This window comes from Lycium barbarum, chromosome 8 (genome assembly GCF_019175385.1).
Source record: "Lycium barbarum isolate Lr01 chromosome 8, ASM1917538v2, whole genome shotgun sequence".
In the NCBI taxonomy this organism is placed as follows: domain Eukaryota; kingdom Viridiplantae; phylum Streptophyta; class Magnoliopsida; order Solanales; family Solanaceae; genus Lycium; species Lycium barbarum.
The window spans coordinates 1,272,124-1,285,997 of NC_083344.1; the positions used below are offsets into that span (position 1 = coordinate 1,272,124).

The following is a 13,874-nucleotide window of genomic DNA, read 5'->3' on the forward strand; positions in this document are numbered from 1 at the left end:
TATAATTTCAAGTCTAAGTCATTGAGCATTGTATACTAATCAAATGGAACGTATAAACTAATCAAAATCAGAACAAAGCAATAAATTTGATCAATTCTATGTTGTTGAGTAAAATTATGATCCGCAATGTTGAATCTCAACTGAATATTAGTTGTTTAGTTCATAGAAAATGATTTGTTGTTATTTTCAAATATTAATAAATCTAAACTTAATAAAACATCAAATTGAGTTGAATTACGTTCAATTGAAACGCTACATATTATGTATTTATCTTTTCCGATGTTGTAGCAGCAAAATCAATGGAGATTTCTCCGGTGAAATATTGGAACGATGGAATGATTGAAAGGTTTGTTGTTGGAATGATGGATAGGTTTAATTGGATGTTTGGAGTTCGTTATAGACTTCCAGGTTTTTATATGTGATTGGGTAGGGATAGTAACGTTTTTTCTTATTATTTTTTTAGTTTAGAAGGGCAAATATTAAAGACCACGCATTGCGGGGGCAAAAATTAAAGACCAACGCATTTGAAGGGCATTCGCGCGAATTGCCCTAACTCTAAATTCAGATTAATTGCATTTATGGTCAGTTTTCACCTTTCCATTTAAGTTGTATCTTGTGTTTTTAAATTATTTAATAAGTAGCCATTATTAGCAAATTTCAAGTAAAAGCTATACATGGGGTATGCCTGTGATATAATGGGGATACACAAATAGAGTCATCTTTAATCTTAAGTTTTTAATATGAAATTCACTGTAAATTCGTCTTAGATCGTCTCCAAACACCTCTAAAATTGATATTCAGATTCCTTAATATATTTCCTACAATATTCAATATTATCCAAGCAAAATTAGAGTCTTTATCTGCATGAGTAGATGAAGATTTGACAACCTTCTTCGATGCATGCTTCCTTATATTAAAAAGTGCTGAGCATTTCACCCACTAGTGTGTTTGAAAATTGGAACCACCCCAAGCCCCCACCCCCCAACAACAACAACAACAACAACAAAAAAAAAAAAAAAAAAAAAAAAAAAAAAACACACACACACTCATCATTTGAACCTATAGATGAGACTATAATGATAAATACATTCAGGGAGAAGATTTGAGAGATTATGGAAAGTAATTAGACAAAACATTCAAAAGAGACAAAAAGGGAATTTTAATTTTATAGCTATTTTAGCTGAAGTTTTCTATTATGAAATATTAATTTCTTTAGCCTGAAAAGTAGACATGGACTAACGGATGCCACTTTCGTTAACTTAGACTATTTTATGTCATTTAGTGAGTCAAGTATAATGCCAAATTCTGGAAAAATAAGTACATTTTTTTTTTGCGCGAATTGCCCTTCAAAGGCACCGGTCTTTAATTTTTGCCCCTCAAATTTGTGGTCTTTAATTTTTGTCATTCGCCTGATACCTCAAGGTTTTAGTTTCGAAACCTAGCTCAGTTAAAAAAAAAAAAGAATTTCGCACGACGTAGGTTTGGATTCGCAAGTCATGCAAAACTCTACCTCAGCCTGAATTTTGAATGCAAAACTCTACCTGCAGGCAAAATTTTGAATGCAAATTCAAAACTGTGCTTGCCCTGCAAGTAAATTTTTACATTTAAAATTCTGACTGAGGCTTAATTTTGGCACAAGTAAGCCTAACTTTGCTATAAAATTCTGTCATGTGATTATTGTTTTTTAACTACAAAACTCTTTAATGCAAACCCAATATTTTTTTATTAATATATCGAGTTCAGATACACATGTGTTCATTCATAAGTGGCCTTTGGCGATTTTCTTGAGCCACCCATGGAAATTATCTCAAATATATATATATTACAATATATAATAAGGGAGAATGAAAGGAGTTTTGTCGTCCATGGTTGCATTTTAACTAGACTTGCCGACCACAAAGTTGGACACATGTTGTAGCTCAGCTTTGCCAAGGATTTTGCTGGTTTTGAAAAAGTAAAATATATGGGTCCCACTATCATATCTTATCTTAAGTTGTCAATTTTCACATTTACGCATGTAAACTTTTTCTATTCATCTAATTCAATTTTGGTAAGATTATTTTTTATTATACAATATAAAAGCAAATGTGAGGACTTTTGTAGTCCTCACAATAATTTTTTAATTTTTTATTTTTTTTTAATTAATTATTTTTAGATCCTAATCTTATTTATTTAAGTCAATTTTTTAGTTTTTTATTTTTAATGTCTACTTTTCAAAAGCTATCGAACCTAGAGACTTGATTGGGGGTAAGCTAACAGGTCTTTGTTTTTGTGTCTTGATTGCAGAAGAAGATTCACGAGACTTTTAGCAATAATTTGATATGAAGAGCGTTACACCATCAAATAACAAGATTGTTCTAAAACATTTTAGAAACTGGAAAAGGTATAGTTCCTTTGTCCTAATTTATCTGATATTTTTCGCTTCTTAAGAATTAAATTATGTAAACTTTGACCAGTATTTTAATTTAAAACTACAGTTTATCATATTGACACGAGAAGATATCTGTATTTAATTTCATGATACTCAGTTGATTCCATTCGATACATAAGCCAAATTAGTCACATAATCTGGGACAAAAGGAGTATATTTTTTCCTTTTAACTCAAGGTGTTAAATTGTCCGATTGTTGTTTTTCTTTTTAGAAATTGGTTTTAACTCTTAACTGGGATGTGCTTTTGTTTTATTTGGTGACATGTGTTTATGGTCGGATTGTCTTTTTTTTTTTTTTTGACAGTTTTATAGGTTGGTGTCTGTGTATCTGTTATTACAGGCTCTACCAAATCAACAAATTATAAATTTTATACAAGATTCAAAAAGGGATTTAAAAAAAAAAAAGGAATGACGAAACAAAAGCTACCACAACTCTTAAAAAACTCCCATGTCATTTCTATTCAAAAGCTATCGAACCTTCTAGAGTTTTAAATTTTGATGTCTAAAATATTTGTATGACTACAAATTATTTTATTAAGGGCAAATGAATTTTTTTATAACAAATTAAAGTTAAATTTGGGCCCGGGCTTAGCCCGGGCCTAGAGGCACTAGTATTATATATAAACAAAGATCTTAAAAATTTGTCCTCCTCACAAAGCATTGAAATACTATCATAATGCTACACTTGGCTGGCTTTTCTTTGCCTATGATTTCCTGACGCTACACGTTGCTGCATTTTTCTTTCCCTAATTTTATTTTGGTACTCATTTTTTGTTCAAAGTCCATTTCTATGTGGACCTCTATAAATGGTGTATATTCTGTCTCAAATTATATATTATGATTAGTAAAAATAGTTATCTCAAATTATTTATCATTTTTAAAGTTTAAACATAATTAATTATATTTTCTCTCTCATTTTATCCTTAGTAAAATTTTATCATTAATGAGCTGGACACATGAATAGCGTAAATATTTAATGGAGAGAGATTATATCTTCGACATAAATAAGGGTAAAATAGACAAATACTCTTTATAATTAACATTTCTTAAGGAACATGTAAAACAAAAACAAAAAAAATGACAAATATTTTGAGACGGTCTTAAGGAGTGTGCCCAAGCTAAAAACACCATATAATATGAATTGGATGGAGTATTAGATTACTCTTTACATTATTTGTCATCAAACATTTTGGTGAAAAAACATTGGGTTTCTCACCCGGTGCTTGGTACCTGCATTGGAGCCTAATTATATTCGGATTCGCGCCGCGTAGGACCCCATTCAGGAGGAAGCGCTCCCTACCAAGGTTTTTTCCACACCCAGGGTTCGAACCCGAGACCTTCGATTAAGGGAACAGCAGCCCCATCCACTGCACCACATCTTTTGGTGGTATTTTGGTGAAATTTAGTCAACTTTGGAGCCACATTTTTGTTTTGAATAAGACATTTATTAGATCTTACTAATTATTCCCCTCTGTTTTAATTTATGTGCCGCTTTTCATTTTTTCAAATTATTTTGACTAAAGAAGCTATATTAAATAAGATCAACTTAGTAATTTAAATTAATATGTAAATACTTAAAAGCTATGCAAAAAATATTGTACATTGTAATTTTAATTGAGAATATTTTTTATTATTATCATATATAAAAAAACTAAATTGATTTTTGAGGTTCATGTAATGAATTTATTTTTTTCTTAATTTTGTCTAAAACAAAGCTTAAATTGCGGCAGTTAACTAGCATGTACTATTGCCACATAAAATATCCTAATGAATTAAAACTTAACATATTAAAAATGATATGTTTATTTATGAATAAGGAAATGTTATGCTCACAAATTAATAAAATGCCAATATTTTGCAATTTATTATTTTCACCTAAGTTGTTATTTTATACTATAATTTACTTTACATAATGTCAAATCACTTGTCCCCCTTTGATATTTGCAAATTCTCCAGCAAATCTTTTTCCTCATAAATAAAAAAAATATTTAATAATTATAAAAAGTTACTAACAATAGATGTTTAATAGTGTTGAGCGTTGAAACTGAAGGTAGCGTTATCAATCAAGATCTGTCTTTGAAATCTCTTGTTAGGTTAACGAATTAATCTCTTGTCTTTATTAAAGAATAATTAATAAATATCAAATAAAATATATTTTTGTATACTTTATCATGTTAGTTTATTGAATATTGAATCACTTACGTCCCTTAAGTATTTGTTAAATTTTCTACTAAACTTAGTTTCTCATAATAATATTTTCTTTAAATATTATCCAATTATATGATGAAGAAACTTTAATAATTATGAAAACTTATCAACAAGAGATGATTAACATGCAGTTACATTAAATTAACTATGTAGTAGAAAAATATGACAAAAATTATAGTACTTATTTAGTAAGAGTTACGTAATATTCCATATTTTGAGCTTCGGCAACTAGTACATGTATACCTGAATAGAATCGTCACTTTTCTCTTACATAAATGCTGCAGATTAAAGTATGTGTCGGCATTTGCAACCTAAACATTAGAAAAGTCATGATTTGAAGCTTATGAGTTTAAGATTCTAGTCCTGTTACTTTATTTTAAATTAATAATTTGTCTATATTTTTTTTAAATAGGTCTCCGTGTGACCTATAGAATACGGGTGCGAGCCGTAGAAGCAATTAATAATGTTTATATTAAGGTAGGTTGTCTTCATCACATCCCTTGTGGTGCGGTCCTTTCGCAGACTTTGCTAACACAAGATGCTTTGTACACTGAACTGTTCTTTATTTAAATAAATTTGTCAAGGCAAATACAGAATCTAAACTAAAATTATAGAGTTTGACCAAACTCGTAACATGCACACTAGCTACGTCCCTACTAAAACATGCAATCTCTTTGCATATATGAATAATATTCCTTTTTCCATTCATAGGTAGATAGAAATATGTTGATGCTATCAACTAATGGCTGAAAAAGGGGTGCATCATATACCCACCAACATGCGAATTCGTGACATATATGTATTGGCTATTGCCATTTTAAGTTTAAGGCATAAAAGAAAATTTAATTTATATAAATAATTGCATTTTACGAGAAAAATATAAATTTGTAAGGAAATATTATGATCGACCGGTCCTTCACGGATTTGTAGAGAAAATTTATTTAAGGTGCAACCGAAATTTATAATAATTTAACTTTTAACAAATAAGCCATATCATCCGCTATCATATATTAAGATGCACAAATTGTGTAAAATACTTTATACTAAGGAGCCGTTTGTTACGCGGGATAACGTGGAATATTTCCTGAATTTAGTTTGAGATTACGTTTATATTGTACTTATCCAATCAAACTTGAGATTATTTTATCTCATCTCCCAGATAGGATAATTTCTTTTGAGCCGAGGTCGAGGTTCTATAGGAAACAACATCTCTATCCCGTAAATATAAAAGTAAGGTCTGCTTATATCTTACCTTTCTCAAACCCCACTTATGATATTATACTGAGTATGTTTTTTATTTTTGTTCCAAGGAGCGAAATTAGTCAAAGATTATAATACCGAAACTATAAGTCCAAATAATTTAATCCGCGAACCTAACAACTAATATAAGTCAAATCCAGTTTCCAAAGCGGTAAAGAATCCTAATCTTTCTAGTAGAGTCAACATGATCTGCTTAATTAATTGGAATATTTGAGGCACCGCAAAGTATGACTCCTTTACAATCAATACTTTTCCTCGACAAAATTAACCGACCTAAATAGCAAATGCCTAAATAAGCATCTTTTAGCCAAAAAAGAACTACATGATGATAAGAAAAATATAATTTTTAATGAAGATAATGGATGCTAATTCTCCTATGATTTTGATTTGATTAATGGGTAATGTTTCTAGGAGCTGCTTTCTCTCCATGCAACGTGTTAGAAAAAGAATAAATTTTTTTGTACGGACATTTCCATTAGAAATAGGATTCAACTTATGCACTAATAATACAAAACATATTCGCACTATCATTATAATTTTAGCAGTTGTAATATATTGCATGCTTTCTTTTCTAGGTAACATGCTCTACTGATTATGGAAACTTACATAATTTACAACAAAAAAATCACACAATCAATGCTTAGAAATTAATTCCTTAAAAAGATCATTATTAGTATATATAATTGGTGCTAATTTGGAGTTTGTTGAGGGATTCTCATGGTAGGAAATCAATCTGTGATCTGTATTGATGTATGAAAGTCCTTATATACAAATTATCATCCGGTTGATGCATGGACAGAGTGTGCATGGCTGCCTCCACGTCTGTTGGAGTGTACCCAGAATAGGATGGACCATGCATGGAATAGGCCTGCTGAGGTCGTGGACCCGCACCGAGAATGCCGCTGTCGGGCCGTGGTGTTGTAGGACGCTGCTGCCACGGCCTTGTCGGATACGGGCAGGGGGCAGTGGCCACTGCTGTGGCGGCCAGGCAGGCCAATAATAGCCTCCTGCCGGTGGCTGTCTCGTCGGCCACTGGCTGTGGCTGGTCTGTCCGCCGCCACGGTCGGATTTTCCGCGGTTGTTGTTGTTGTTGTTACCCTTTCCCTTGTTCCTATTGGAATTCCTGGCACGATTATTATCACGATGGTTAGTTGAATTATTGGTGCCGCCAGGTGGCGGGGAGGGAGTATCATTATAAAAAAGTAGAGCCGCGGGACTAGAATCACGGGCACGTTCCTTGGCTGCGGCGTCTTCGAGCTTGAGTCTGGAGCACACTTCAGAGAAAGAGGGAAGCACATCCTTCTGCTGGATGGTGGTGACAAAGTATGCATATGTCATCGGTAAACTTGCAAGGAGGCGCAAGACCATAAGTTGGTCGGACACCGGCGACCCCACGTTGGCAAGCTGATCCGCGAGTGACTTCAGCCTATTATAATAGCCATAACCGAGCCGAAGTCGGCCATTTTTGTGATGGTGAATTCAATTTCAAGGTACGCTGCCCTTGAGTGCTTGTTATCTTGGAAAAGCTGAGCAACTCGATTCCAAGCCTTCTCTGCAACGTCATCCGCCATGAGAATAGAGGTAAGATTATCATGGGATACGGTTGTGTATATCCATTGAAGGACCACCGCATCTAGCCGTTTCCAGAGCGGAAGATTAGCCGCCTTCGTTGCGTTGTACGCGGTGAGTTCAGTGGTGTCAGTTGGTGGTATGATGTGCTCAAGTACGGAGTGGACACGGGATAGAACTTTGAATAGTGTCGCCCATTCGTGATAATGGCCGGTTTCCATGTCTAGAGTGATTGGCATTAAAGATTTCACATTCGTGACAGTTACAGCAGAATGGAAATTTTTGTTGTCATCCATTGAAGAGAAAAGAGGGAGGAAGAAAGGGGGGGGGGGGGGGGGGGGGGGGAGGGGGCTACGGCTAGGGTTAGGAGAGAGGGAGGTGGACGGCTAGGGTTTAGGACCGTGATTTGTATTGATGTATGAAAGTCCTTATATACAAAGTAGGTAGCTCACTATCAACATAATACTAGATTAAATTATAGGACCTACTTTACTATACATAAGGAAAAAATCATGCCTAATATATGAAAAGATTATCCTAATATTTACAATATTTACGTTGACTATTAGATAGTCTATCACTCATAAATGGAGTGATCATGGACCCGCCATGACCAATTTATTCATGAAAGACAATTTTGACTAACAGGGTTATGATAAATACTTACAAATACCCTATCAAGCTAAATCAATTTATTATGAGTACCACCAAAGGATGTGGTGCAACTGATGGGGCTGCTCCTCCCTTAACCAGATGTCTCGGATTTGAGCCCTGGGTATGAAATTTTTTTGGTAGGGAGCGCTTTCGCCCGAATGGGGCCCTACGCAGTGGGAATCCGTATATAGTCGAGCTCGAATGCGGATACCGGACACTAAATGGAACCCAATTTTTTTTTAATTATATGAGTGATTTAATAAAGTTAAAAATTATATATTAATTAATTGTAATTAAATGATAAATATATGTTTGAACACGTAATTTATCTATTAGTTTGATGTAATTATTTGATACGCATAAGGTTTGCAAAACGTTGGGTTGAAGTGGACAGCAATATCTTGTATTGGATAACATCAGACATCTTTCTCCATCTCACTTGATGCTTCCACGTTGGTCTATATATCATAACATCATCAACATTTTGTTTTATAACAGCAGTGTCCATGACCTTATTGATACTTGTTATATTCATCGGCACAGTTATACCAGTTGATTCTGCCCTCTAATACTTAGACAATAGAAATAAATCGCCTTTTATTTTTTGTCGATTAGAAATTGAACCATGAACTCCAAAATTCGCACCTACTTCCTTGACCACAGGTCACAACTTTAGGAGCAACATCATCACCAAAAATATGAAAATAACAAGTTTGAACCTACCAAAGATAACACCGGGTGAATTTTTCCCATTTACACAAAATATATTAAAGAATAATGAGGTTGTAAGTGCAAACCAATATGGATTTGGAGAAGAGAAAAATGGAAGCTTTGAGAGCACGAAAATGGGTTAAAAAGGAATGGTCGGGTTAATTTAATTGAGATGCGGGTTTTAATTTGGTGGGACCGGTAAATGATATGAATCATTTAATTGGAGGTCATGTGTCAAAACTAGTACAATATTTTTGTTTTTCCTAGTATTTTAAAACAAGTCTGTTACGTCCCGTATCTTTTATACATTGGGACAACCCGGATTAACTATGATAATTCAAGGCCAAGACTATTTCAGGATTTGAAGTCGGGACTTTCGACCTTTGATTTTATTTTGAGACATAAGTTATATATGAAATTGATGGCATTGAACGCTTAGGAAAAATTGGGACCACAATTCATAAAATTGGAATTAAAAAAAAAAAATCTTGCCCAAAAATGGCCTTGTAGCCGTGTGGTCCACAAAAGGGTCCCACACATTGTGTGGCCAATTTTAATTGGTCCAACACATTGTGTGGGCCAAAGGCAATAAGGAGATATTTTAAGGGACTTAAAAGATGACTTCAAGTCATCTTCTCATCACTTTATCACTTAGAAAAAAAAAAAAAAAAAGAGAGCAACAAGCCATGGAGGCTCACGGCTTGGACATGGAAAAAAATCAAGTCCAAATTTTGCTTCTCCAAAATTAATTCTTTGGTACAAACCCACTAATTAGAGGTCCCTAAGTAACGTGGAAGTGTCGTTGGAGCGAACAAGCCATCAAATTTGTGGATTTCAAACCCTAGCCTAATGGTGGAGTAAAGAAGAAAGGTAAGAATTTCTCTTGTTTTATGAGTTGTGAATGTTTTGTGCACAATGTGGTATGTTAATATGGATGGAAATCATGAAATATAGCATGTTGGAAGTGGGTTGTGTGATGGGTGTTCTAGCCGTGTGTATGAGTGTGGTTATGTAAATAGGTGTTGTGACAAAATTGATGAATTAAATTCCTTGTAGCATGTTTGATTGTCGTAGAGCGAAGAAATAAATTAGAACCGTCTATATGTATATGTGTAGTGTGGACGAATGTGAGTCTTAAAATGTGTCGAAGATCGCATTACTATCGCTTAGTATTTTAGTTGTCGTCGCTACGAATTCTAGTTGGAAATAAGTGTTTAAGTGACTCAAGAATGATGTTGAGATGGTTGGGGCTGTTTTGAGGCTTATTGTGCGTTGATGTAATTTGTATATTTTATGAGAATGACATCGATATATTGTGGATCGTGATACAAAACATGACTTGAAAATGAGGAAAGAAAATAGGGGGTTGCTCTCGGCTAAGGGGACTGTTTTCGGCCACATGGAGAAAAAAAAATTATTTGATTGTTGGAAAAAATAATTATGTGAATTGTTTAGAATGTTCTTGAATGTTGTTAGTATGGATTTGGGTGAATAATCGAATGTACGAATGATATTGTGGCTTGAAAGTAAGCCATTGAGTTGAATAATTGGAAATTTGTCGAATGATGAAAAAGAGAGCTATTAATGTTATTTTGCCTTCCGAATTTATTATTGATGTTGCTAGGTTGGTTATTGTGGTTGTTGTTGTTGATTTTGAGCGAGAAATGCTGCCGAATTTTCTGTAGAATTTAATGATTAGTTGGAATGAATGGCTTAAGTGCCCTTAGCTAATGTTTGGTATTCATTGGCGTATTTGTAGACCTTGGGGAGCCCGAGGCGTAGATTGGAAATTTCTTTAGATTGGCCATCTTGGAGTGCATACGAGGTATGTGAAGCAACCTTCTTTCTTTTGGCATGCTTTAGTTTACATAGGCTAAATTAGAGCCTTAAGGAAATTCCAAATCCGAAATCCGAGCATGTTATGATCCGTATATGTTCCTTGGCACTCTTATGTATGATTTGATGAACTATGAACCCTTATGTCTTTGAAATAATCATTTTCCGAATTTTGCATAAAAAGGGTTCCCTTTAAAGAAGTTCGAAATTTTTGGAATGTCATATCTTGTACAAATATGCTCGGATTACTCCAAATATTTTGTAGAAGTTTATATGACATATGATAGGTATGTTTTCCATAGGCGAGCCCGAGTCGGGTAAATAACCACCCGTGGGTCCCGCGACCTTCCTTTATGAAATTTGGAAACCTTTGAAAGAATTTGTTAAGACTATTATTTCGATTTTATTAAATATGATCATTTTACTTATGTTTGAATTTATGATAATGATTTGTGCATATGACTACTCACGACTCTATTCGTGCATTCTGTTATTCCTTTCGCCGAGTTCCGGGCCGGTTCTGTTGTCGTGCGCACTTTGTTATACTCCGGAGTTATGCTGTGTTTATGGTTTACCGAGCTACTCACAAAAGAGGGTCGGGTTCCACTTATATTTGGCGTTATGCGGTGATGTGATATGTGACGGGGATACGGAGATTCGAAACTTTCTGGTGTTATGCTGTGTTATGGCGCCATTGACGGGCGGGCGACCATATTCTTTTGTACCCTATGCATGACTTACATGTTTGAAACTAAACATTTTGATATGATTGGATTTGCACTTATGTTCGGCACTTCTGTTGCGTTTATGTCTCAGGTTTGATTTCTGTATATTCTGCTTTGCATACTCAGTACACATTTCGTACTGACCCCCGTTCTTCGGGGGCTGCGTTTCATGCCCGCAGGTACAGACGCACAGTTTGGTGATTCACCAGTTTAGGACATCCCCTTCTGCTGGTTGGAGTGCTCTTCTCATTTCAGAGCATATATGTTGGTATATATATTTGTTCGCTGAGTATGTACATATTTGTTCAGGGGTACGGCGGGGCCCTATCCCGCCATATGTTTTGATCGGTCTGTTTAGAGGTCTGTAGACGTATTTGTGGGTGTGTGTGCCTACTTCTGTTCAGATGTGTTTGTATGATTACATTCTTTATGGCAGCCTCGTCGGCGCGCAATTTGTATATGTTTATAGCAGCCTTGCCGGCGTGCATTTGTATATGTGTTTTGGGCCGTTGTGCCATTTGATAGCCTTGTCGGCTTTTGACACATTTGACAGCCTTGCCGGCTTTTTGATATATGTGCATACGTTCGGCGATGTATATTCCGCCGCCTCTTCTGATTCTGATATGATATTTTGTACACGCAATCGCGCAATATAATATTCGTTCTCGACTCTGTTTAAAAATGATGAATATGAAATCCGTGTTAAGTTTTGCTATGATGATTTGGTTTGTATGTCCGTTTGGGTGCCCAAGTAGGGCGCCAGTCGCGGCCCACGGGGCTGGGTCGTGACAAAGTCATTTGAGTTGTTAATGGTAAATGGCATGGATGAATCATTTTGATCGCGACGATGGAATAAATAGACTCAACTATTAACGAGTAGCATGAATGAGTCATTTCAGATAGTTCAATGACATATCTGAATATGCAGTCATAGAGAAACCGCCCACACCTTTTTCTTAACAAGGATACCATGTTTTGGGACAATTCAAAGGCCATTGAGTCTTTTCAATAACCTCAAATGGCTACCTAAACAAACAGTATTAGCACATTTACTTACTATTGTTGCAACTAGTAATTCACTTTTAGTGAAAGCTAATTCAGGAATATTTTGCAAAGATATTTCAAAAAAATCTTTCCTTTCAACCCCCCCCCCCCCTTCCCCCACACTCCCCCACCCCCTCTCCTTGTTTTCCTAAGCTATTGTGTATATAAAGCTGGGAACAAGTTCCTCACCTCAACAACTCAACTCACCTGATCAACAAAATTTCATTTCAATCATACCCTTCATCTTCAACAAAATTATAATAACAAACTCTTTTCAATCAAGCATTATCCAAAGTACAATCAGATATCTATATAACAACCGTCCTCTGTAACAATTATAACATTTTTTGGGAACCGATTTCTCATGTTATATTATATTATATGTGCCACCGACTCCAACTACTGTTCACATACAATCCATAGTAGTTTTGATCAACTTCCCGCCCAACCTCCTCTACGTTCTTGACATTCTCTGTAACAACATTTCTCTATAGCAGCCAAAAAATATCCGAACGAACAACACCGTTATAAAAAGGTTTGACGGTATTTAAAGCTCATAGCTCTATTCCAAAGTCTACAAGATGGAGTCTATAAACAAGATGGCAGCTGAGAAGCCAGTGGTGATCTTCAGTAGGAGCAATTGTGGCATGTGCCACTCAATAAAGAATCTAATTAGTAGTTTTGGTGCTACGCCAACAGTGTATGAATTGGATGAAATTCCGAATGGGCAACAATTGGAGAGGGCATTGATGGCATATTCAGAGCAAAAGACAAGTACTCCAGCAGTGTTCATAGGACAAGAGTTAGTTGGTGGTGCCAATGAGATTATGAGTCTACATCTCAAGGGAAAGCTTGTCCCAATGCTAAAGAAAGCTAAAGCCATTTGGTTATAGTTTTCTCTGACATAAGTGACCCTTATATTCTGCAAAACTACAGTCATAGAGAGTCTTTTTTAAAAATAAATAAATAAATAAATAAATAAGCAAAGAATCTGAGGGCCAATGGCGCATGCATGGTTCAGAACCGGTGGATAATGGCCAGCCTCTTTTCCCTTCTCTTAAGCACCAGGCTTTTGCTTGCAGCAAGACCCAAATCCGTGATGTTCGTCTCACACACATCATCCATTGCGTTCTTACAACTAGACTAAAGCCTAAGGGCAGTCATGGAGATAGTCTTGACATGTATATCCAATAAAATGACCATTACTGCTTAATGTAGTCATTGAGCAACGTTTATCTAAAAAACTCAATGATTACTTTGTTTTGTTACATAAAAGTGCTCTTAATGTAGTCATTAAGCAACTTTTATCTAACAAGCTTGTAAAATACAGGCTCAATCGAGCAATATTATCCATATTGTATTATTCCAAAAGTGAAAGTTATTTGTAGATATACGAGTAAATCTATCAAAGGAAACAAAATATCTTTACTTATGATT

At 35.1% G+C, this 13,874-nt stretch overlaps 1 protein-coding gene and 1 long non-coding RNA gene across 2 annotated transcripts; both read left to right on the forward strand.

Moving 5' to 3' along the window:
• Positions 1–9,454: 9,454 nt before the first annotated feature.
• LOC132604913 (uncharacterized) lies at positions 9,455–11,936 on the forward strand. The gene is made up of 3 exons (XR_009568929.1): positions 9,455–9,702; positions 10,592–10,657; positions 11,573–11,936. It is a non-coding gene; the product is annotated as an uncharacterized LOC132604913 (long non-coding RNA).
• An 861-nt stretch (positions 11,937–12,797) lies between these two features.
• Positions 12,798–13,356, forward strand: LOC132604914 (monothiol glutaredoxin-S2-like). The gene has a single exon (XM_060318270.1). The coding sequence runs from the start codon at positions 13,019–13,021 to the stop codon at positions 13,328–13,330; it is 312 nt and encodes a 103-aa protein (XP_060174253.1). The 5' UTR covers positions 12,798–13,018; the 3' UTR covers positions 13,331–13,356.
• The last annotated feature ends 518 nt before the right edge of the window (positions 13,357–13,874 follow it).